Raw genomic sequence first — 22,167 nt, 5'->3', positions numbered from 1 at the left:
TATTGTAACGAATTTGCTGCAAATCCTCTTATTTGCCCTTTTGCTAAGTTCGAATCACTAAACTGTTGAATAAATAACTCCAATATTGAAGAATGGAAAAATGGCCTTTATTAAAGTACTTCACAATCACACGTATACTTTGCTACTCGCTGGCTTAATAACCAAACTGATTGATAACTCAAATGAAACTCTACTATTGGCCGCCAGATCGCGTGCTTAATCAAACTGATTGATAGCTCAACTCAAACTGAATTGCATCGCCTCTACATCTGTTGCCTTTTATACCCTTTGGTTTCCTCGTTCGCATTTTTCCAGAATGTACTACCATGAGCTCTCAAACTTCTCAGTTATAACTAAAGTTGCACAATTTTATACATCTTTTAGGCGCTTCCAGAATCTACTAGTCCAGTAGCTCTCAAACTTCTCAGTATATGCATGTGTTTGCGCATTGACTCTCCGCTGCTTGTATTCGTACATGGTACATATGTGTAGACGCAATTATTTATTCGTTTATGTAGATACATAAAGATTGAATTATTGATGTGAATGTTTGTAGTTTACAGTCTCTCGCGCGCACATAGGCGTATAAGTAAATGCATCTGTGTGTGACATCTCTCTGGGCTGCCTTATATATGTGTATACTTGATTTGATTATTAACGTAAATACTGCTTGGCATGGCCTTAGCATCGCCTTAGTGATGGGATAACTTAGTGATGCTAATATCCGTGACACTGCCCTCCACCTAAGTCTGATCGTACCGATCAGACAAATCTCTCGATCTATACGCTGCTAATCTCTCCAAATGAACCACCCTTCTATTTCGTGGTTTCCCAATTGTTTGTATGCGGTAGATGGCATCACTGATCCTTTTTACAACTTTGTACGGGCCTTCCCAACTGCACCAAAATTTGGAAGGAACACCTTTCCGCCGGCGAGGGTTGTACAACAGTACCAAATCTCCCTCCAGGAAACCCTCCGAATTATTCTTGTTGTCTAACCTGTATTTCATCTTACTACTCATTATCCTGGATCGTTCCCTCGCACTCTGTTGTTTGGTCAATGAACCACGTAGAGCTTGCGCTGGACGAATTTTCTTTGCATAATCGGTTTCGTTCCCACATTTTACAACAGTAGTGCGCTCCGGCTTGAAACTACCCTCGCATTCTTTCTCGGAAATTCGTTGCTTCGTTTTCCTGCGTCTTTTAGGTTTTGTCAATGCCAGTGTTTCTCTCGCAGGTACTTTTGATTTTGATTTATTTGGCCCATTCGATCTCTCAACCTTTACCTTTGAATTTCGTGGCCTTCGTCGAGTATTCTCCACCAGTACCCGATTACTGCTGAACCCTTTTTCCAAACTAAAGTTAACTGGCACATCTTGGTTCTCATAACGCATCACCCTTCTCTGCATATCGATCTTGATGTCATGGTCAACCAAGAAATCCACTCCCAATATAACTTCATCAACAATCTCCGCCACAACAAATTTGTGTAGAACCATGACCTTCCCAATCAATACTTCACATATCACTTCGCCTTGGACTTGATTATATTCGCCTGTGACCGTACGCAACTTTGCTCCAGGTAACGGTTTTACTCTCCTGTTGACCAAGTCAGATCGGATCAAGGAATGAGATGCGCCCGTATCTACAGTCAGTACTCGTTCTTTGCCATCCACATTCCCTTTGACGGTAAGACTGCTCGATTTTCTACCAATTTGCAACACAGATATCACAGGGCATTCAATAGCTGGATCTAGCTCTCGATCTCTACCTCTTACTCGCTCTTGCTCATCTCCTCCAGCTTTGCGTTTACGGCCACCCACATTGTTGGAACTATTAGGACCAAGATCGCAATGACGTGCAATGTGGCCGGATTTCCCGCATTTGAAGCACTTGATAACTTTTTCACTCCGCTTTTGCGATCCTTTCAGCGCCTCCAATATTGCGTCTACCCACTCTGGCATTTATACTTCCACACGGCGTGCTTTGAAAACTGGCTTACACAGAAGCGACGCTGTTTCCTGAATCAGAGCATGCGATACCGTTTCAGCAAATGTTAGTTTTGGATTCGCATATGTTGCCCGCTTTGTTTCGGCGTCCCGTAAGCCATTTATAAAACTCTGGATTTTTACCTTTTCAGTATATTCCACGGGTGCGTCCGCATTTGCTAAATGTGCTAGCCTTTCAATATCCGACGCAAACTCTTGCAATGTTTCACCAGGTCTCTGGAAGCGGTTCAGCAACTCCATTTGAAATATCTGTTTCCTGTGTTCGCTTCCGTATCGCCGTTCTACAGCAGCCATCAATGCGTCATAACTGTTCCGTTCGTACTCTGGAATAGTCTGTAAGATTTCGGCAGCTGGTCCTTTCAATGCTACGAAGAGTGCGGCAACTTTATCTTCCACATTCCAGTTGTTCACTGCTGCGGTCTTCGCAAACTGTAGCTTAAAGACCTGGAAAGGAACAGAACCGTCAAAGGATGGTGTTTTTACCTTTGGATTACTCGCTGAAACTGCTGGACGATTTAATTGTAACTGCTCCATACGACCCTTCAAATCATCGACTTCTGCCTGAAATTGAGCGATTTTTGCATCCTGCGCTTCCAGCTTTGATGTTACCCTTGCTTCCTGTGCTTCTAACTGGGAAGACATTTGTGCCACCTGCAATGATAAGCGCTCCTCTTGTTCTTCCATCTTTGATGTTATGCGTGTCTCCTGCGATTCCAGTTGGGATGCCATATATGTCTTCTGTTCTTCCAATTGCGTTTCCATCTTGGATGTTATACGGGTTTCCTGCGATTCCAGTTGTGAAGAAATTTGTGCCGACATTTCTGAAATACGTGTTTCTTGTGCTTCAATTTTCGATGTTACTGTCGACGTTTGTGCAGATATTGCAGCCAATATCACGTTCAAGTCTGTGCTGGTAACCGTTTGCGATGTTTCGTTTTTCTCTTCAATTTTTGTTGTCTCCTCGCCATCAAGATTAAAGACATGCTCTTCCACATCAATTCCTTCTGCTTCCATTGCCTCTCGTAGCCGTGCCTGAAGTTCAAGTTTAACGCCGCTTGTATTCAATCCACGGGCCTCCAACTCCTTCTTTAGTTGCTGGATCTTCAATTCACTGAACTTTGCCATGTCCTTGTTGTCCTTTGGAATTTATTCAACAATTCCTCTTCTGGCACCAATTGTAACGAATTTGCTGCAAATCCTCTTATTTGCCCTTTTGCTAAGTTCGAATCACTAAACTGTTGAATAAATAACTCCAATATTGAAGAATGGAAAAATGGCCTTTATTAAAGTACTTCACAATCACACGTATACTTTGCTACTCGCTGGCTTAATAACCAAACTGATTGATAACTCAAATGAAACTCTACTATTGGCCGCCAGATCGCGTGCTTAATCAAACTGATTGATAGCTCAACTCAAACTGAATTGCAGCGCCTCTACATCTGTTGCCTTTTATACCCTTTGGTTTCCTCGTTCGCATTTTTCCAGAATGTACTAGCATTGTCCATGAGCTCTCAAACTTCTCAGCTATAACTAAAATTGCACAATTCTATACATCTTTTCGGCGCTTCCAGAATCTACTAGTCCAGTAGCTCTCAAACTTCTCAGATATATGCATGTGTTTGCGCATTGACTCTCCGCTGCTTGTATTCGTACATGGTACATATGTGTAGACGCAATTATTTATTCGTTTATGTAGATACATAAAGATTGAATTATTGATGTGAATGCCTGCAGTTTACAGTCTCTCGCGCGCACATAGGCGTATAAGTAAATGCATCTGTGTGTGACATCTCTCTGGGCTGCCTTATATATGTGTATACTTGAATTGATTATTAACGTAAATACTGCTTGGCATGGCCTTAGCATCGCCTTAGTGATGGGATAACTTAGTGATGCTAATATCCGTGACAATATATATATATGAGAGCACACAGCTGAATATATAATGTTTCACCCGAACTTAGACTTCCTTACTTGTTAAGCGTACGTTTGCAATGAAAATATGTTGAAACGTTTCTCCCCTAGGACCTTAATTTGGATAGGTTTAATTTCTATATCTCTTGAATGTCTAGAAGATAGGCTAGCCTAATGCTTGGTTTACCTCTCTTGCCAATAAATGCTACTTTGGAATAGGTAGGCAATTGGGAAATAAGGTCTTCTCTCGGTAAAAGAAAATCATGCTCTACAAGTCACTTATCGTACCCATTAAACTAAATGTTGCAGACGCATGACAACATCACATGAGGCAGCTCTGAGAGTGTTCGAGAGAAAAGTTCTTCGAAAGATTTACGGACCTCGACGTGTTGGAGACGGTGAATACCGAATAAGATTCAATGATGATCTGTACGAGCTTTACGCTGATGCTCCGTCTAAGGATGTATTTTTATCGGAATCCGCCTATGGAAGCACAGGAAGAGAGTGGCCCCATTCCGCCGTAACGACCAGGTACAAAACGATTTAAGCGCCCTTGGTGTGACCAATCGCCGTCATTTAACACAGAAAAAGCGACTGGCACACCTTGTTGAACGACCATAACTGTTTAAACGGTTAAGCGCCAATTAAGTAAGTAAAGTAAAGTAATGCTGGGTTATCACTAGGTCAAATTTGATCACAAAGTTGGCAATATCATATGTAAACGGCTTTTCATGCAACAACAACATGTTGGCAATTTATTTTCGTTTGCCAACAGGCGTCCCATAAGAATCTTCTAACGCTAAGCGTTTTAAAGAAAAATATATTTTTTTAAACGGTTTTATTTAGGTTCACTTGACAGGCTGGTTGGGCGGCACGAATTTTGTAATTGAAAATTAAGTAACTTCGCGATAAGCTACAAGCTTGAAACTTGGAATATAGTTCAGAACCAGATGACAATGCAATAATACGAAGAAGAAAACTCCGATAGGTGGCGCATGGATCGAAATATCAAAAAATCGTATTGGTGGTTCGATTTGGTTCATGTTTGGAACACATAATACATAAAAGAATAGAAAGCGACCTATGAAAAAGGTGCTAGGTGGCGCAAGGATCGAGATATTAAAAAAAAAATCGTATTTGTGGTCCGATTTGAAACACATAATACATACGTGAATATATACCGACCTATGATGTCTAATTTGGCTCATATTTGGAACAAATATTACAAACAGTCTGGTAGAAGTGGTATCAAAATATTTTGGAGTTGGAGGAGGGACAAGCATACGTGGCGCAGAGTCGAGTAAAGTCTTTGGAAGGATTATATATTGAGGACTTAGATTGTAACAAATTGTCAGGAAAGAGTCCTTGTAATAATGAGTCACTAAATAAACTAAATAGAATGAGAAATAATAGCCAATTAAATAAAGACTAAAAACTTGAAAAAAAAAAAATAATCAAAAAAAATGTTTAGGTTAAACGGTTTTATTGAAAAGAAGTACCTGGGTGTTATAATAGATCAAAATTTGAGTTGGTCGTCCCATATCTCTATTATGAAACAATATCTGTTATCCACTCTGCGCTCATTGTATCGTCTTAAAAAATTATGTTCACGCAGTGTGCTGAAAATTGTGTATTTCGGACTAGTACAATCTAAATTACAATATGGTATAAGTTGCTGGGGAAGTGCGTATAATAGTAAAACTCGTTCGCTCTTAATTCTGCAGAAGTGTCTCATAAGAAGAATATGTAACGCGAACCGCCTATCGCACACTATGAACCTTTTTAAATATTCTGCCTGTAAGGTACTTGTATTTCTATAAAGTTTTAAAAATATTTTTTATGAGGTGTAGTTATCTACGTAGTCCAATATACCCCCCACAAAGGCTAAGAAGCAGCTCACATTCAAATGTTGTAGTTCTTGCTTCTCGTACCACCCTGTTTCGCAACTTTTACACAATAGTGTCCTACATGGTTTTCAATAAGCTTCCTGAAGCTATACAAAGCATTAGGAGACTATCCGTTTTCTTGAAGGAGGTGAAATTATGGCTCCTTTGTTTGAATCATGATGATATAGAAGTTCTGTTGCGGCCTGTTACGTAAAGTGTTTCCCTTTTAAAAATTTAAAAAATTTTATAATTAATTAATATAATTACTGGTATTTTCATTATATTCTTTGTCTTTCACTACCTCTGTATAATTCTTTCGTAGTAAGCACTTGTAAATTGGAATTTGTTTAATTCTTCAACCTCTGTAACTATTTTTACTTCATTACATAGATTTTGTATTGCACCCCACAATGTTAAACATAGAAATATAGTTATTTAAGGAAATGGCGTTACCTCTGTCCCGTTATTTGGACACTAAACACCATTAACTGTTATCTTTTGCAAATTTTATATACAAAAGTATACTTCTGTTTTATGAATTGTATAAATTTAAGATTGGACAAGACAATAATGAATAAAAATGAATGAATGAATGAAAATACTTACATGAAGTAATAATAATACTAAAAGCTAGAAAATAATTAGGTACTAATCATCACACTCCTCATCTATCTAGGGCGTTGATCAGACAAATAAAAGCGTTGGACGCGTAAAATTTCTATTGATAGTTATAAGTAAGACCAACTGAACCTTAATCAGGTTATGCCACGCCTCACATGTTTAGAAATTTCACACGGCCAACGCTTTTATTTGTCTGATCAACGCGCTAGATTGATGAGGATTGTGATGACTAGCACCTAGGACCTACCTAACTATTTTCTAGTTTTTAGTATTATTATTACTTCATGTAAGTATTGTTTTCAATAAAACCGTTTAACTTAATCATTTTTTTTAAAAATTATTTTTAGAATGTTTGTTTCTAAATCTGATAAGTATTCATATGTTAACTTGTTATGTTAATAATCAACGAAGTCCTATCAATAATCAAATTGAAACCTGTATTCGACGCGTTTACCCTAAACAAGCAGTGTTTGATGCAGAGGTAAATAAACCACTCAAACTATTTGAAGACAGTCACGATTCAACATTGTACCGTGTAACGCGCAAAGTCGCGCAACAACACAGTGACTCAGTACCAACTCAGCTAAATAACAGTGAAATTACTACAAACAGCAATTAGAAAGAATTTATAAAAAAACCAATAAATAAAAACACAAACAACCACTGCATGAAAAAGAAATTGTGCTACAATCAAACACACAAAACGTATGTGAAAAAGAGAAAACAAAAGATGTAAGCAACGAACTCGCAAGTTATGTTAACAAGTTCAAGTTATTGTTTTGATATAGTGTTTTTCTTCTCAAATTTGCATATAAAATAACAAATATTCCACAATATAGCAATTGCGTATTGCCTGCAACATTCCTGAGATTTCTGTCTCTGTACTACGTATACATGTGATTGGAACGCTAACATAAAGAGGTCACAAATTCTGTGTTCCTTGAAAATGTTTCAATGTTTTTTTTTTGCGATTTCCTATTCTGAAATATGAATAACGTTTTCCTGTATTGTTCAAAATTCTTTTTACACTAGATGAACAAGAGCCTAAAAAGATATAACTGGAAGGCAGTCGAGGTGCGGCATTCTAGGTGCCCTTAGGCCTCGGTAGTTTGAGCTCTGGTAAAAGGCTTTTACTAAAAGCGTACATACGAGAACTGTCGTATACTACTCTATCTTAATACCTCCTAGGTTAGGTAAGATTAGGGGACCGCTATCCACGGCGTTGTGTTATCACATTCTCTAACGGTGATACTGGCTTCCAATAATTCAGTGAATCATTGCGTGGCAACGATAAAGCAACGAGTAAGCAGACATCGAGGTTAGATATGTACTTCCTACGAAAAGTCAAGAACGCCACGCTAGGACTGTCCTGTGATGTCGGCACTCCAATTACCAAAGATAAATGTGCTTTAATAAACAAAAAAATTCGAATGTTTGGAGTCAACAACTGGTCAGAAAGACTTATCTGATTAGAGGTAGTAGAGTAGAGGGCGACAGGTAAGACCTACCAGAGCGACATTAGTTTGGCACGAATGGTTCAAGATTGGTTTAGGAGAAATTTAAATGCGCTTTATCTCCTTCATTATTTGAAGAAGGTATCTCAAATTTATTAAAGAGATTTCATAAGAAGGAAAATGGAGCATAAATTAGACTAGAATGGTATAGAGAGAGAGAAGAAGGGAAACGAGGTTCACTTTTTGAATATAGGCAAACTAATTTTGGGGCAGGGCAAAGTCTGCCGGGTATACTAGTTACTGTTAAAGTAAATTCAAACAAAAATATAATGAAGATAATTCTATAATTAAGCAAGAAATGAGCTGCATTTTCAACGGATTTGGCATTAAACTTTTTCAAGTTTCCCACAATCACTTTTATGAGAATTCGATGGATAGAATCTTGCGAAAAATGAGAGAACAGGATGGCTTGAAGTATCTTTGCTACTGGCGATAGGTGGTATATCGGACGATATGACTTTCGTTACTTTGCTGGTCTCCCACGCTTTAGTAACAGTACCTCTCTCGCCATTTTCCTTTTTTCTGGGATGTTAAATGTGGACTGAGACAAGTTGAAGACAATCGACAGGTAATTGTCGTAGTGTATACAAACCATTTCGATATGGCACAATAACTTTAAGGTAAATTTTCCAAATTAACTAAGCAGTGGATAGCTTTGCCACCTGCGAGCGGGCTGCCTAAAAATTTGTCTGAACCGTGGTCATGCAGAATATTCGGGCTCGACCATCATATCACACTTGACGAGAGTTTCCAACGTTTGCCAAATCCCATTCTATGAATTAAATAAGTTACTCAACGCTGTCAGACAGCACAAGCGGTTCTTCACCCGTTGAAGGTGATCCTAATTCTGAGAACAGAACCAGCTTCGTTTTACGGCACCCAGGCATCTCATGCCTGCACCTATTGGCTGGGACAGCTTACTTTGTCGGTGCAGCTGTTATTCTCCCTACTTTATAATCGGATGCTAGAACGTAGATTTCATGGTCGATATTTGAAGTATCGAGTTCATCCTCTCTTATTTTACATCTTAACAGAAACCATGAACCTTTTACTTCTTGAATAGAGTCTGAGCTAATAAAATGTTTTTATGCATGAGGCGTACTGTTTATACTGTAATAGCTTTCAATATTTTTGTATCTTTTTTCATCGTTTCAGTTGACTTAACTCTTTGCTTAACTAATAACTTATGCTGAAGACACGGCTAACATGTTAGTGGTTCGCGTAAGCGTCCTCCCACTTGCTTGTGGGGGCGCACGCAGTTTCTAATTACGATTACAGCAATGACTGCAATTGCGAAACTTATATTTAGTTGTCTCATAAATTGTTGTTTTCATTAAGCTTTAATCTTATATGTGCTGCTGTCACTTTTGCTTTTTCAAATAGAGCTGACAGTCGTTGTTTATGGTAAATTTCTTGTGTAGTTGATCTTTTCATCCTCATAATTTTTGTACTGAAACAGTTTAAAGAAAAGGGCAGATCCTTGTGCAAAGCTGAAGCGAAATATTTCCTTCTTTCTTGCTTTAATTGGCTACTAGCCACCTAACCGATCTTGGCCGACTTCACCAAAGCGCATCCTGCTATAACCAGCTCTAGGTAGAAAACCGAAAGGAGGAACGAACTTCTTAACTTAACATTCACAACACAGTGATAGGCTGCCATTTATTCTGCGTCCTACGGTGGGTTTCGATTGAAACGTCTACTGCCCCTTGAGGTATAATAAGTATAACTAGTAGCCGGAACCTTGATCTCGCGAGCTTTGGACGCGAACACAGAATGTGCTCCGCCTTTTTATCCTGCAGTCCGCTCTTCCTACATCTGCTGTCACCGTAGGTTAGGTTAGGTTGAAGTGGCTGCCTCCGCTATCCAAGCGGAGACTCACGTAGGCTATTGTGGCCCGTTGTGCTACCACGCGGGGCCCCTATTTCCTATTTCCCTACTTCCGAAAGATGTTTAGACCCCAGTGAGGCTAAACCAGAGCGTTTGCCTGATGAAACGCAAGATGTCTTTTGTGTGTGCAGATTCAAGCTCCGCAAGACCCCTAAAGGAGTGCCTGTGGAGGCATCGGTACCTGGTTTTTGACAGTGCGGGACAGTGGCACAGATAGTGCTCTACGCTTTCCATATTCTCCTCGTCCCTACAGCTACGGCAAAAGTCATTTGTCTGTACGTCCATATAGGCACCATGAGTGCCCATGAGACAGTGACCTGTAAGAAGGACCACTAGTGGGCTTATAGAGATACGGTTTAACAGTATCACCGATTGCGATCTCTTTTCATCCAGCTTAGGCCAGATTTGCTTGGATATTCTACATGTAGGTTCCATGGCCCATCTGGCGTTTGCTTAATCCGTGAATAGAGATCGTAAGCAGTGCCTGCAGGTGTTTAGAGGAGGGCTGGCCCAACCAGCGGATGTTTTTGTTTGCAGGTTGGTGCCTTCCCTAGCTAGCTCATCCGCAGCGCAGTTTCCTGAGATGTCAAAGTGGCCAGGAACCCATACAATGCTCAGGTTGCATTTATCAGCTAGCTTGTTGAGGGTTTCTCTGCACTTCAACGCCACTGGTGACGAGGTGTTACTGCATTGCAGGGATTTTATGGCAGCTTGGCTGTCCGAGAAAATTGAAATAGAATTGGTCACCTGCAGTTTAGAAAGATAGAGGGCTACTTCCCAGATAGCTAAAAGTTCAGCCTGAAAAACACTGCAGTGGTCGGGTTAGCGTAAGCTCTCATTTAGATTGAGCTTCTCTGAGAATATTGTTCAGTTTAGAGCGATCTGTAAAAACGGATGCTGTCACTGTTAAGTGTGCCATTTATGGGACTAAAGTCTCCTCTCTTTAGAGATAAGAGCAATGTTGTTTGTCTATAATGAGAACACTTGATCAACCTCTCAGTTTATTCCACGCTGATAGATTCCGTTTTGTTTCCCCTCTATATCTCTTTTCTATCTCTATGAAAATGAAATTTGGACGTCTACCGTATACTCATAGCTTGCTGCGTCGTTGCCTATTTATCTGCCTTTTTATTACCGTCTATCCCCTTGCGCTTGTCCTGATCTCTCTTTGCTGCTTTTTTGCCGTTCAGGATACTTCTGGATGGAGTGCTTTGTGACGCTATTTCTTTATTGGCCGTCGGTCTATCAATATGTACATATATACTTATATATTCAGAAAGCCACTACAATTATCTGCCAGCTTGTGGGATCTGCCAATTTCTAGATGAACACGGTATACAGCAGACGAGGCCTTTGATTTGGAACCACCTGTATAATCTTGTAACGTATATTCTGAAAATTCAGATGCTGAATGACTTTTCCCTACCTCATTCGCAGAGCTCACAGAGTATATTAACTTTGTTCGCATAACGGTAATCCGTAACGGCATAAACTAATCGAGATAAATATAGACTTCTATATATCAAAATGATCTGGGCGAAAAAAGAAATTAATTTAGCCATGTCCGTCCGTCCGTCCGTAAACACGATAACTTGAGTAACTTTTGAGGTATCTTAATGAAATTTGGTATGCAAGTTCCTGGACACTCAACTCAGATCGCTATTTAAAATGAACGAAATCGAACCATAACCACGCCCACTTTTTTGATATCGAAAATTTCGAAAAACCGAAAAAGTGCGATAATTCATTAGCAAAGACGGTTAAAGCGATGAAACTTGGTGGGTGGGTTGAACTTGTGATGCGTAGAAAACTAGTAAAATTTTGGACAATGGGCGTGGCACCGCCCACTTTTAAAAGAAGGTAATTTTGCAAACTGTAATTTGGCAGTCGTTGAAGATATCATGATAAATTTATTATTATATTACTATATGTATGCTAAATAAAAATTTGCAAAATCGTATGACTAACACGCCCACTTAAAAAAAAAAATTTAAAGTTAAATTTTAACAAAAAATTCAATATCTTTACAGTATATATGTAAGTAAATTATGTCAACATTCATCTACAGTAATGATATCTTGCAACAAAATACAAAAATAAAAGAAAATTTCAAAATGGGCGTCTAGAATAATTTTAATGCCATAAGTCGAACAAAAATTTACCAATCCTTGTGAAATTTGGTAAGGGCATATATGTAATACTCCTATATTGCTAATAGAAAATGCTCGCAATATGTTTTGAATTCGAAATCAAAACAAGACAGCCTATAAAATTTTTGTCATTGTAGCAGCATAATTGTGACAAGAAACAATTTTAATTTAGGTACATTCGATTATTGAATACAAAAACAAAAACGTGTAAACAGCAATATATCGGCACTCTGATGTTTGGGAATGTACCTAGCCTTTTGTAGCAATATAGGAGTATTACATATATGGGTAAGGGCATAGTTTCTATGATGGTAACTGTTTTCTGTGAAAATGTGCGAAATCGGCTGAAGCCACGCCCAGTTTTTATACCCAGTCGACCGTCTGTCCGTCCGCTCGACCGTTAACACGATAACTTGAGCAAAAATCGACATATCTTTACTAACCTTAGTTCACGTACTTATCTGAACTCACTTTATCTTGGTATTAAAAATGGGCGAAATCCGACTATGACCACGACCACTTTTTCGATATCGAAAATTTCGAAAAATTAAAAAAAAAAATGCCATAATTCTATGCCAAATACGAAAAAAGGAATGAAATATGGTGATTGGATTGGGTGTGACACCTACCTTATTAAGTAGAAGAAAATGAAAAAGTTCTGCAGGGCTTGGAATCATGGCAGGAATACTGTTCGTGTTATTACATATATAAATAAATTAGCGGTACCCGATAGATGATGTTCTGGGTCACCCTGGTCCACATTTTGGTTGATATCTCGAATAGGCCTTCACATATACAACTAAGGGCCACTCCCTTTTAAGACCCTCATTAATACCTTTCATTTGACACCCATATCGTACAAACACATTCTAGAGTCACCCCAGGTCCACCTTTATGGCGATATCTCGAAAACGCATCCACCTATAGAACTATGGCCCACTCCCTTCTAAAATACTCTTTAATACCTTCCATTTGATACCCATGTCATACAAACACATTCCAGGGTTACCCTAGGTCCATTTTCCTACATGGTGATTTTCCCTTATTTTGTCTCCAAAACTCTCAGCTGAATATGTAATGTTCGTTTACACTCGAACTTAGCCTTCCTTACTTGTTTTAATTGATATTCTCATTTGATGCGTGATATTGCTCAAATCTATACAAAGTGTGTCATCTTTCTGGGCCACGCCTAAACGCTATTAGTAATCGTCTCCGTTTATTTGTGAAACACATAAATAACTACCTACCTGATTCTGGTAAATTAATTCAAATAAATACATAATTATATATACATATGCACATTTCTAGGAAACATATGTACTTATTAGTGGTGTGTAGTGACGTAAATTTTCGCGTGCTTACTGAAGGAATTCAATCTGCAAGAGGTGTAACCAAGAAGGTAAAAACTTAGGTAACGGTCATCCATTTCCTCTACGAATGTCCAGCCCTTGCGGTCCGATCTCAGAGAGGTATCTCATCATGCAACAAAATGGCTCGAGCTCATTTTATAGTAGGTTAATGTACTTTATAAGTATTTGGTTACCGGAGAACGTGCTTAAAAATGGCACTTTGAGCGCTACTTGGGCCCGATCTCGCCGGCTGGGCGGCACAGCAAGCAACCAACCATGTTATATTTTAGAATGGCTGAATTCTTTTTATTTGCACAGTAATACTTTTGGTAACACAAAAAACCTTCCTGGCGTCATTGCGTTACAGTGTTGAGAAATAATGTATCAGCGCAAGATGTACCTTTCTTGGTATCAGCGTGGTAATGCAACGCCGCATACTTTACACAGCACTAATTTTCATATACATATAAGCACGGTTGCCACTTTTGGTCCAGTTGGACCAAAAATGGTCGGTTCCAACCCCATTTGGTCCGCTGGTCTCTTTTTTTCAATTTTGGTCCTTTTTAGGCAGTAGCCACGATTTTGGTACTTTTCTTCCTTTTTCACTGAGGTTAAAATTCACAACTCTGCCCACAATATTTGGCACACTTACATTACACATATAATTTTCAGTTTACTTATGTATATGGAAATCTTACCACAAAAATTGCTCAGTCAATAAAATGTAGCAGACAAATGACATTTCATAGGAGATATTTTAGGCGAGGCATTAATAAGAAAAAGTCATGGATCTAAGGGCAAACACATTACACGCACTTATCAGAAAAATTCTTGTTTTAGTATTCAGATATTTCGATCGGTTATCAAACACTTTTCGTGATAGATTTTTTTCACTAGTTGAACTAAGAAAATTTTTTTTAAATGCACGTGTGCCTCTAAGAAATTTTGCAGGGTTTTCCACTGATGAATGAATTTTAATTGAAAACTAAGTAAAATAATGAAACTAATTGTTTTTATGTTTGGTAGCACTTTAAACATTTTTTACAAATAAATCCTATGTAAGAATTGCAGGAGTATTGTGGTGTGCCAGGAGTATTGTGGTGTTAAGGCACGCCGAATACATACTTGAAAACTAAGTAGCTTGGCATAAGAAATATTTTAACTGTAAGTAAGCGGTAACTTTATAAATGAATAACGAATCGCGATTGAACAAACTTTTATATTCAGATTTTGAAGCAAATATAAAAAAAGGACGTGTGGCACTCGGGGACTGCCGCGGTAAAGCTATTGCATATTATCAACTTATGCAATTATAATATTTATACGTTTTGTTTTCTTTGATATTAATTCAAGTTTTGTCTTTGATATTAATTCAAGTTAACCTTTTTAAGCGTGCTGACCGATAAGAAAACAAATTTTTTACTTTTATTGAATAAATGAGAAGTTAATATTTAACTTTCACTTTAACTTTTACTTTATTTTTAACTTTCACTTTAACTTTTATTTTATTTTTAACTTTAACTATAACTTTCACTTTAACTTTAACATTCACTTTAACTTTAACTTTATTTTTAACTTTAACTTTAACAATCACTTTAACTTTAACTTTAACTGTAACTTTAACTTTAACTTTAACCTTAACTTTAACTTTGACTTTAACTTTAACTTTAACCTTAACTTTAACTTTGACTTTAACTTTAACTTTCATTTTAACTTTAACTTTATTTTTAACTTTAACTTTCGCTTTAACTTTAACTTTATTTTTAACTTTAACTTCAACTTTCGCTTTAACTTTAACTTTCGCTTTAACTTTAACATTCACTTTAAATTTAACTTTAACTGTAACTTTAACTTTAAATTTAACTTTAACCTTAACTTTAACTTTGACTTTAACTTTAACTTTAACTTTAACCTTAACTTTAACTTTAACTTTAACTTTGACTTTGACTTTAACTTTAACTTTAACTTTCATTTTAACTTTAACTTTATTTTTAACTTTAACTTTCGCTTTAACTTTAACATTCACTTTAACTTTAACTTTATTTTTAACTTTAACTTCAACATTCACTTTAACTTTAACTTTAACCTTAACTTTAACTTTAACTTTAACCTTAACTTTAACTTTGACTTTAACTTTAACTTTTACTTTTACTTTTACTTTTACTTTAACTTTAACCTTAACTTTAACTTTAACTTTCACTTTAACTTTATTTTTAACTTTAACTTTAACTTTCGCTTTAACTTTAACATTCACTTTAACTTTAACTTTAATTTTAACTTTAACTTTAAATTTCACTTTAACTTTAACCTTAACTTTAACTTTAACTTTGGCTTTAACTTTAACTTTAACCTTAACTTTAACTTTAACTTTAACTTTCACTTTCACTTTAACTTTAACTTTATTTTTAACTTTAACATTCACTTTAACTTTAACTTTAAGTTTAACTTTAACTTTAACTTTAACTTCAACTTTAACTTTAACTTTAACTTTAACTTTAACTTTAACCTTAACCTTAACTTTAACTTTAACTTTCACTTGTAACTTTAAATTTCACTTTAACTTTAACTTTATTTTTAACTTTAACTTTCGCTTTAACTTTAACATTCACTTTAACTTTAACTTTAACTTTATGATCCGGGGTGGGTGTGAGCTTAGCACCTGCTAACAAGCCAACCTAATATAAACGCACGCAAGTCATTTTCTGTCAAAAATGTCTCATGCACATACAACTTGTATGAGAGCAACTCAAATTGAATTTGCTGCGTGAAAACCTAACTCGATTTCCAATTTTTGTTCTGCGTGACATTTAGATTTGACGTTTGCACACATGCTTTACATTGTCGCAACGCATGCTTATTTTGGTTAGGGCAAAAAACGCCGGTTGTTTGCGTGCGCTAAAAAAACGCAGTGCGGTTTTATTAGGTTGGCTTGTAAGCGACCATATATGTATACGATAAGCGACAGCACAATGCCTACTTCGTGAAAATCAACGACAGCTCTTTTAGTTTGATTTCGATGGTCGTACGGTGAGGAAGTGTCGCACGCGCGCTTAAAAAGGAGTACCAAAGAGTACGTGTGACACATGTTCACCGTTCAAGCATTGAAGTCAAACTAAATAAATAATTGATTTTGCTTTCGTGCTCGCTACGCGTTCGTGTTTACTAACACATTCTCAATTTGGTAACCGTGTAAATGTAGTGGTGCCAACCGCTGTTTATGATAGAGATCCAATTTTATGTATATCGCCTGTTGCTAACACCGAACCTTTACGAACCTTTTCGGATCTTTTTTGACAAATATCCGTTAGGGTTTTTTTTTTTGATTTAGTCGGAAAGCCCACTATAAAATCTATGCAATAGCTTGAAAGATTTGAACCCCATAAACTTCAATAACAACGCTGTCAACTAATTTCTAGTACCTACTTAAATGTAATCAGGTCCCGTTATTGCACAGTTGAAACTTTTAAGACGTTTGATTTTTAATCTCAACATTCAGGGGTAAAAGTAAGCATCATTTATGATTTACTGAGTTTGCTCAAAGTTCGGATACACCAAAGCGCACATTTTTGAGCCTTTTCTTACTAAAACCTAAAAGCGCTATACATTTTATTTCTTTCCAATTAACAACATAATGCTGGAACTAAGAGCTTTGAACTTTGTCAGCAAAACTACGTTCAAAACGTATTGTTACATGCCAACCTAATAAAACCGCACTGCGTTTTTTTAGCGCACGCAAACAACCGGCGTTTTTTGCCCGAACCCAAATAAGCATGCGTTGCGACAATGTAAAGCATGTGTGCAAACGTCAAATCTAAATGTCACGCAGAACAAAAATTGGAAATCGAGTTAGGTTTTCACGCAGCAAATTCAATTTGGGTTGCTCTCATACAAGTTGTATGTGGATGAGACATTTTTGACAGAAAATAACTTGCGTGCGTTTATATTAGGTTGGCATGTTAGTGAAGGCAAAGAGGATAGATATCTATCCTCTTTGATATCACTACTACTGAACTGTGCAGCCTGTCAAACATTAAAAATAATAAGAAGGAGACAAAATCTCAAGGCTGTCGTTAAATTTTCGTAAAAAAGGCGCTTAAATATATGTCTATTTCTACAAGCCGTCTTGCTTCTATCAATATTGAACACTAGGCTATTTCCTTCAAAAAGGGAAAATGAAGGTACGAAAGAAAATGAAATGTTCCACATGTCAAGGGCAATTGACTGTTGAAGAAATGCCTTTACTTTCAGCGCACCAAAATAAAGGTCCGTTTGTCGCACCATCTGTGGACATATGTAATATTTGTATAGTGTCAGAGAAAGCTTTAAAACAAGTTCTCAAGGCATGCCCAATTGGAAATGCAAAATTAAGCTTAATAAATAAAAATTTTCAAAAATCAAGTGATGCATTCACCAATAGTATCATGATGATCACATAGCCATCGAAAATTTATTTAGCAATGACATCTTTAATAATCACCGGACACAGCTGTGTAAGGAAGTAATACGTTTTTATTTGGATATTCGTTTGTTTTTTGAAACGAAAAAAAGCCCGGACGAAAAAGAGTATGTTAGAAAAAAATAAAAAAAATTGATATTATTTTAACACCAATAGCAGCCAGCCCAGTACTCATATTTTGTTTACTTCATCAAAAATTTACTTTCATTAAAAAACTCAAAATACGTAAAATTTTGAAAACGTTTATATGTATATCGTTTGTTCAAACTAATTCATTTTATATTATTTTTAAAAACGTTTAAAGAAATGCTTTTTGGGATGTATGTATAAGTATATTTTTATACATGTATATTTAAATTTTTTTCATTTCAAAAATATGAATTCTTTGCCTTGTTTTTTTTTACTATTTATGTAAATAATGTACTTTGTATGGCTGCAGCCCATGTTTAAATAATAAATACATCAAGCCTTGTATTTGTTGGCCTTTTTGTTGTTTAATCGACTAAACTGAGATTTTGTAACAATTAGTATGCAGAAGTTGGATAAAGGGGATAGAGACCCGTTGCTACCCCTTTAATACCTTTTTTACACACGCTACTACAATTCACTAACACTAAACAAAACCCGCGCATGTGCAGAACATACATTTGCACAGTTTCAGCAAATAATGATTGACAGAAAATATGCACATTACAGCCGCAACGCAAGTCATTTTCTGTCAAAAATGTCTCATGCACATACAACTTGTATGAGAGCAATCCAAATTTAATTTGCTGCGTGAAAATCTAACTCGATTTCCAATTTTTGTTCTGCGTGACATTTAGATTTGACGTTTGCACACATGCTTTACATTGTCGCAACGCATGCTTATTTGGGTTAGGGCAAAAAACGCCGCTTGTTTGCGTGCGCTAAAAAAACACAGTGCGGTTTTATTAGAAGTATTATATATATGACTGCGAGTAGGTTTAGTGGGTCGTGTGCGCTAGCATTAGCATGACGGTCCGTGTATGGCATAATTACTGCCGACTTTGACTGCTCATAACTCAAGAAGTAATAAAGATTTCGATCTACGGTTTTTACCAATTTCTAGAACGAACTTTCATTTGTGACTGAACTCCTCGTTAAAGATGGCCGATTTTGATGAAAATGTGTGTGTGTGTTCGGGGGGATTTGAGAATGCTGCGGATTTACAATTTGGCCCGTTTACTTTTTTTATCTTTCTGGAAAGTGAACCAGGGGCCGACCTCTTCCAAAAATCGAATTTATTCTGAGATTTGTTTGAAATTCGGTACAGGGGTACCTCTTTGACCAAGATAATATTTTGAGAAACGTTTCATTCCGCGAAGAGGACCAAGCGATGACCAATTCTAAAAAATCGTAATTGTGGTTCGACTTGTTGATGTTTTGTACAGGGGTACCTCCTTGAATAGTTTTTTTTTTTTGTTTTGAGAAACTTTTGTTTTCGGAAAGTGGTTTTGTTTGAGATTTGTTATTAAGCAAACTTTCCAATAGATTAATCTTTATTTTTATTTGGGAAATATTTCTCCTCGGAAAGTGGGCCAGGAATTGCAAGGGAGTAGAAGAGGGAACGGGTGTGGAGAGCGAGTGAAGGTGAGACTGGGAGTGGGTGGAAATGGACATAAGAAGAAGGGAGAAGATAGAATAGAAAATAATAGGGTAGAGACTACGGAGATAGAAGCCAGGTTCACTTCCTTAATGTAGGTAAACCAAATTTGTTAGGAAGAACAAAGTTTGCCGGTTACGTAAGAACATACATATTTACATATATTCAAAATATTTTAACTCTCATAAGATTTAACCAATTTTTTCCAGTAACTTGGGGCAGTACTTTAATTATAGAGTATACATTTCTCTTCTCTCATAAATATTAAAAAACAACAAGGCCGCGGGCTCTGATAGATTGCCTGCGGAGTTATTTAAACACGGCGGCGAGTAGTTGATATGGCATATCATCAATTTCCGTGCAAAATATGGTCGGACAAGTGGATGCCTGACGATTGGACTCTAAGTATTCTTTGCCCAGCCAAGTATAGGGATCTTCTCAACTATCGCGTAAAAAACCTTCCCGTATCGCATATAAGGTCCTGTCAAGCGTATTGTCCGAACTATTGAAGTCCACCGTGAATCTGTGGCTTCAGACCTGGTAAATCTACTATCGACCAGATTTTCACTTGGTGCCAATTCTTGAAAACCGCGAAGAAAGAATTGACATACGTCATCTTTTCGTCGATTTGATAATCGATTCCTACAGCTTGAAAAGGAGCTTACTATATATATGTCCGAATTCGGTTTGATCGAAAAACGTAACCATCAGCTCAGTCAGAATTGGGAAGGACATCTCCGATCCGTTTGAAACTAAACGAAATTTCAGACAGAATGACGCTCCGTCGTGCGATTTCTTTTATATGATGCTAGAAAAAATTATACAAGCTGCCGATCTTAACTGCTCTGGAACATAAGAGCCTGCAAATACTCGCGTAATGACATCATCGGCCTGAACACCGAATATGCGTTTGAAGGTGCATGAGGACAAAACGATATATTATCTGTTATCTGGCGACACATTCTTTGAAATTAGGGTTAGGCAGGATGTAGAAAGTGCGGGTTTTAGAAGGAAACGATAGAACGTGTTTTGTGCTCGTGTCATGCGCTTGCCAGCAATTGCAGTATGCTAGTTCAAGCAGGAAAGGCGTGAACAAAAGCGCGGAGCTGCAAAATTTCTAAGATCATGTGTAAAGTCTACGACGGTATTAGACTCACAAATTGGCGCATATCTCTGAAGAGGGAAGATTTAAGGATCACGATGGGTTCTGGTACCTGACTGGGGTTCTTCCGTTTGGTCGTCAAACAAATTCTGGTAACACTATAGACACTTAGTCTACGTGAGATATTTATTGACCAGTCAGTTCAACCCAACCTACCCTAGACTATGCTACACCGACCTCCAGGCAGAAATTCTCTACTCCAGACCCAGAGTCCATAACCATTTTGAAATGACTCTTAACCAATTGGACAATATAGTAGGCAGCTTGATGTCTGTTATCTAAGTTTCCAGATCCGTGGCAATTCACCCTGTCAGTCAAGTAGAATTGAAGGCCCTCAGTGGCAGAAAACTTTCATCAAAGGTAGCAACTGGTTGCAGTCATTTGCGCCTTCTTCGCAGATGGAATGCTTTGACCGGGAAATGTAATGTGCACTTCGTCGACTTATTGCTTCAATATCTTACCTCTTTAAAGGAGGAAGGGCTATAGATCCTCCAGCGGTATCGCAATTGACTTGCAGACCTATGTGTGCCCCTCTGCTTTGCTGTGGATCAACCTGACTTCATTGTGTAGTCTTGAGGTGCTTCGCACAAAAAAAAAAAAAAAAATAACGGGCGTAAGAATTGGAGATAATTCGAAAATAATATCGAACAAAGCTTATCAATGTTAAAAATATTAAAAGGTTATCTTATTCATATTGTAACGAATTTAGGGAATATTCCGCTTATTTGAAACCTTCTGCTAACGTACGAATCGCTGAACTGCCGAATAAATCACCCCAATATTCTGTATTGCAAAATGGGCTTAATTATACTACTTTGGGAGTAGTACAATTATACTGCACTTCGCAACTAATAGTGTGTTTAAACCAAACTGATTACTGATTACTCAGCTTGCGCTGCTTTTATACTCTCCGTTGCTTCGTTCGCATATTACTCCTAAGATCTAGTAATTTCGCGAACAGTTATAGCTCATGCGTGGTTAGTCACCAGCTATATACATGTATATCTGTAGTCCACGCCTCTCCCATAGCCATATGCGTGTGTATATGTGAGTAATTACTCCGGCTGATGGCTACATATTTGTGTGTGTGAGATATCTCCTCGTCGCTTTCTACATAAGAATGACTGCTTTATTGTTGTTGTGCATTTATTTAGTAGGAGCTTAGTGATGCTAATGTTCGTCACAATATAATAAAGAAGTATGTATTTTTTGTATTTTAGCTAAATCATTTCGCTTCCTATGCAAGTGAGCGCGAAGGCGATTCCGATTGCTCTTCAAAATGCCAAAAACCAGTTCTCACAATGTCTCTAATTCCATTGAACAAAAACTACTCGGCATACTCGCTACTCAAGACTTGGGTGATATAACACAGGAGCTATGCGACTTCTCGTTAGAGGAACAAAATGCAACGGCCGAGGCACAGGGCATACAACCGAGTGTTGCAGCGGACTACGTACCCGTGCTTGGCAAATCCGTAACGTATATTGTAGCTTGTGTATTATTCAATGAAAGGCATGAGGTGCTCATGATGCAGGAGGCGAAAGAATCATGTGCTGGTGAGTTCATTTATATACTGATCCAAAGCTAAACTC

General features: G+C 37.4%; 1 protein-coding gene across 6 annotated transcripts in view; it reads left to right on the top strand.

The window, feature by feature from the left end:
• Nucleotides 1–22,167, top strand: part of LOC137251210 (8-oxo-dGDP phosphatase NUDT18) — a 44,365-nt gene that overhangs the window by 21,092 nt on the left and 1,106 nt on the right. For 3 of the 6 annotated variants that reach the window (XM_067785470.1, XM_067785486.1, XM_067785495.1), the window contains exon 2: nt 21,796–22,131. In XM_067785470.1, the coding sequence (XP_067641571.1) occupies nt 21,855–22,131 (277 nt within the window). In that variant the 5' untranslated portion in view covers nt 21,796–21,854. Of the gene's footprint in view, nt 1–6,937; nt 7,166–21,795; nt 22,132–22,167 lie in introns of those variants that run through there. The other 3 variants (XM_067785478.1, XM_067785459.1, XM_067785425.1) reach the window with 3 other exon arrangements.

Source organism: Eurosta solidaginis, chromosome 1 (assembly GCF_040869045.1).
Source record: "Eurosta solidaginis isolate ZX-2024a chromosome 1, ASM4086904v1, whole genome shotgun sequence".
Taxonomy (NCBI): Eukaryota; Metazoa; Arthropoda; class Insecta; order Diptera; family Tephritidae; genus Eurosta; species Eurosta solidaginis.
This window is presented reverse-complemented; position numbering and strand designations above follow the sequence as displayed.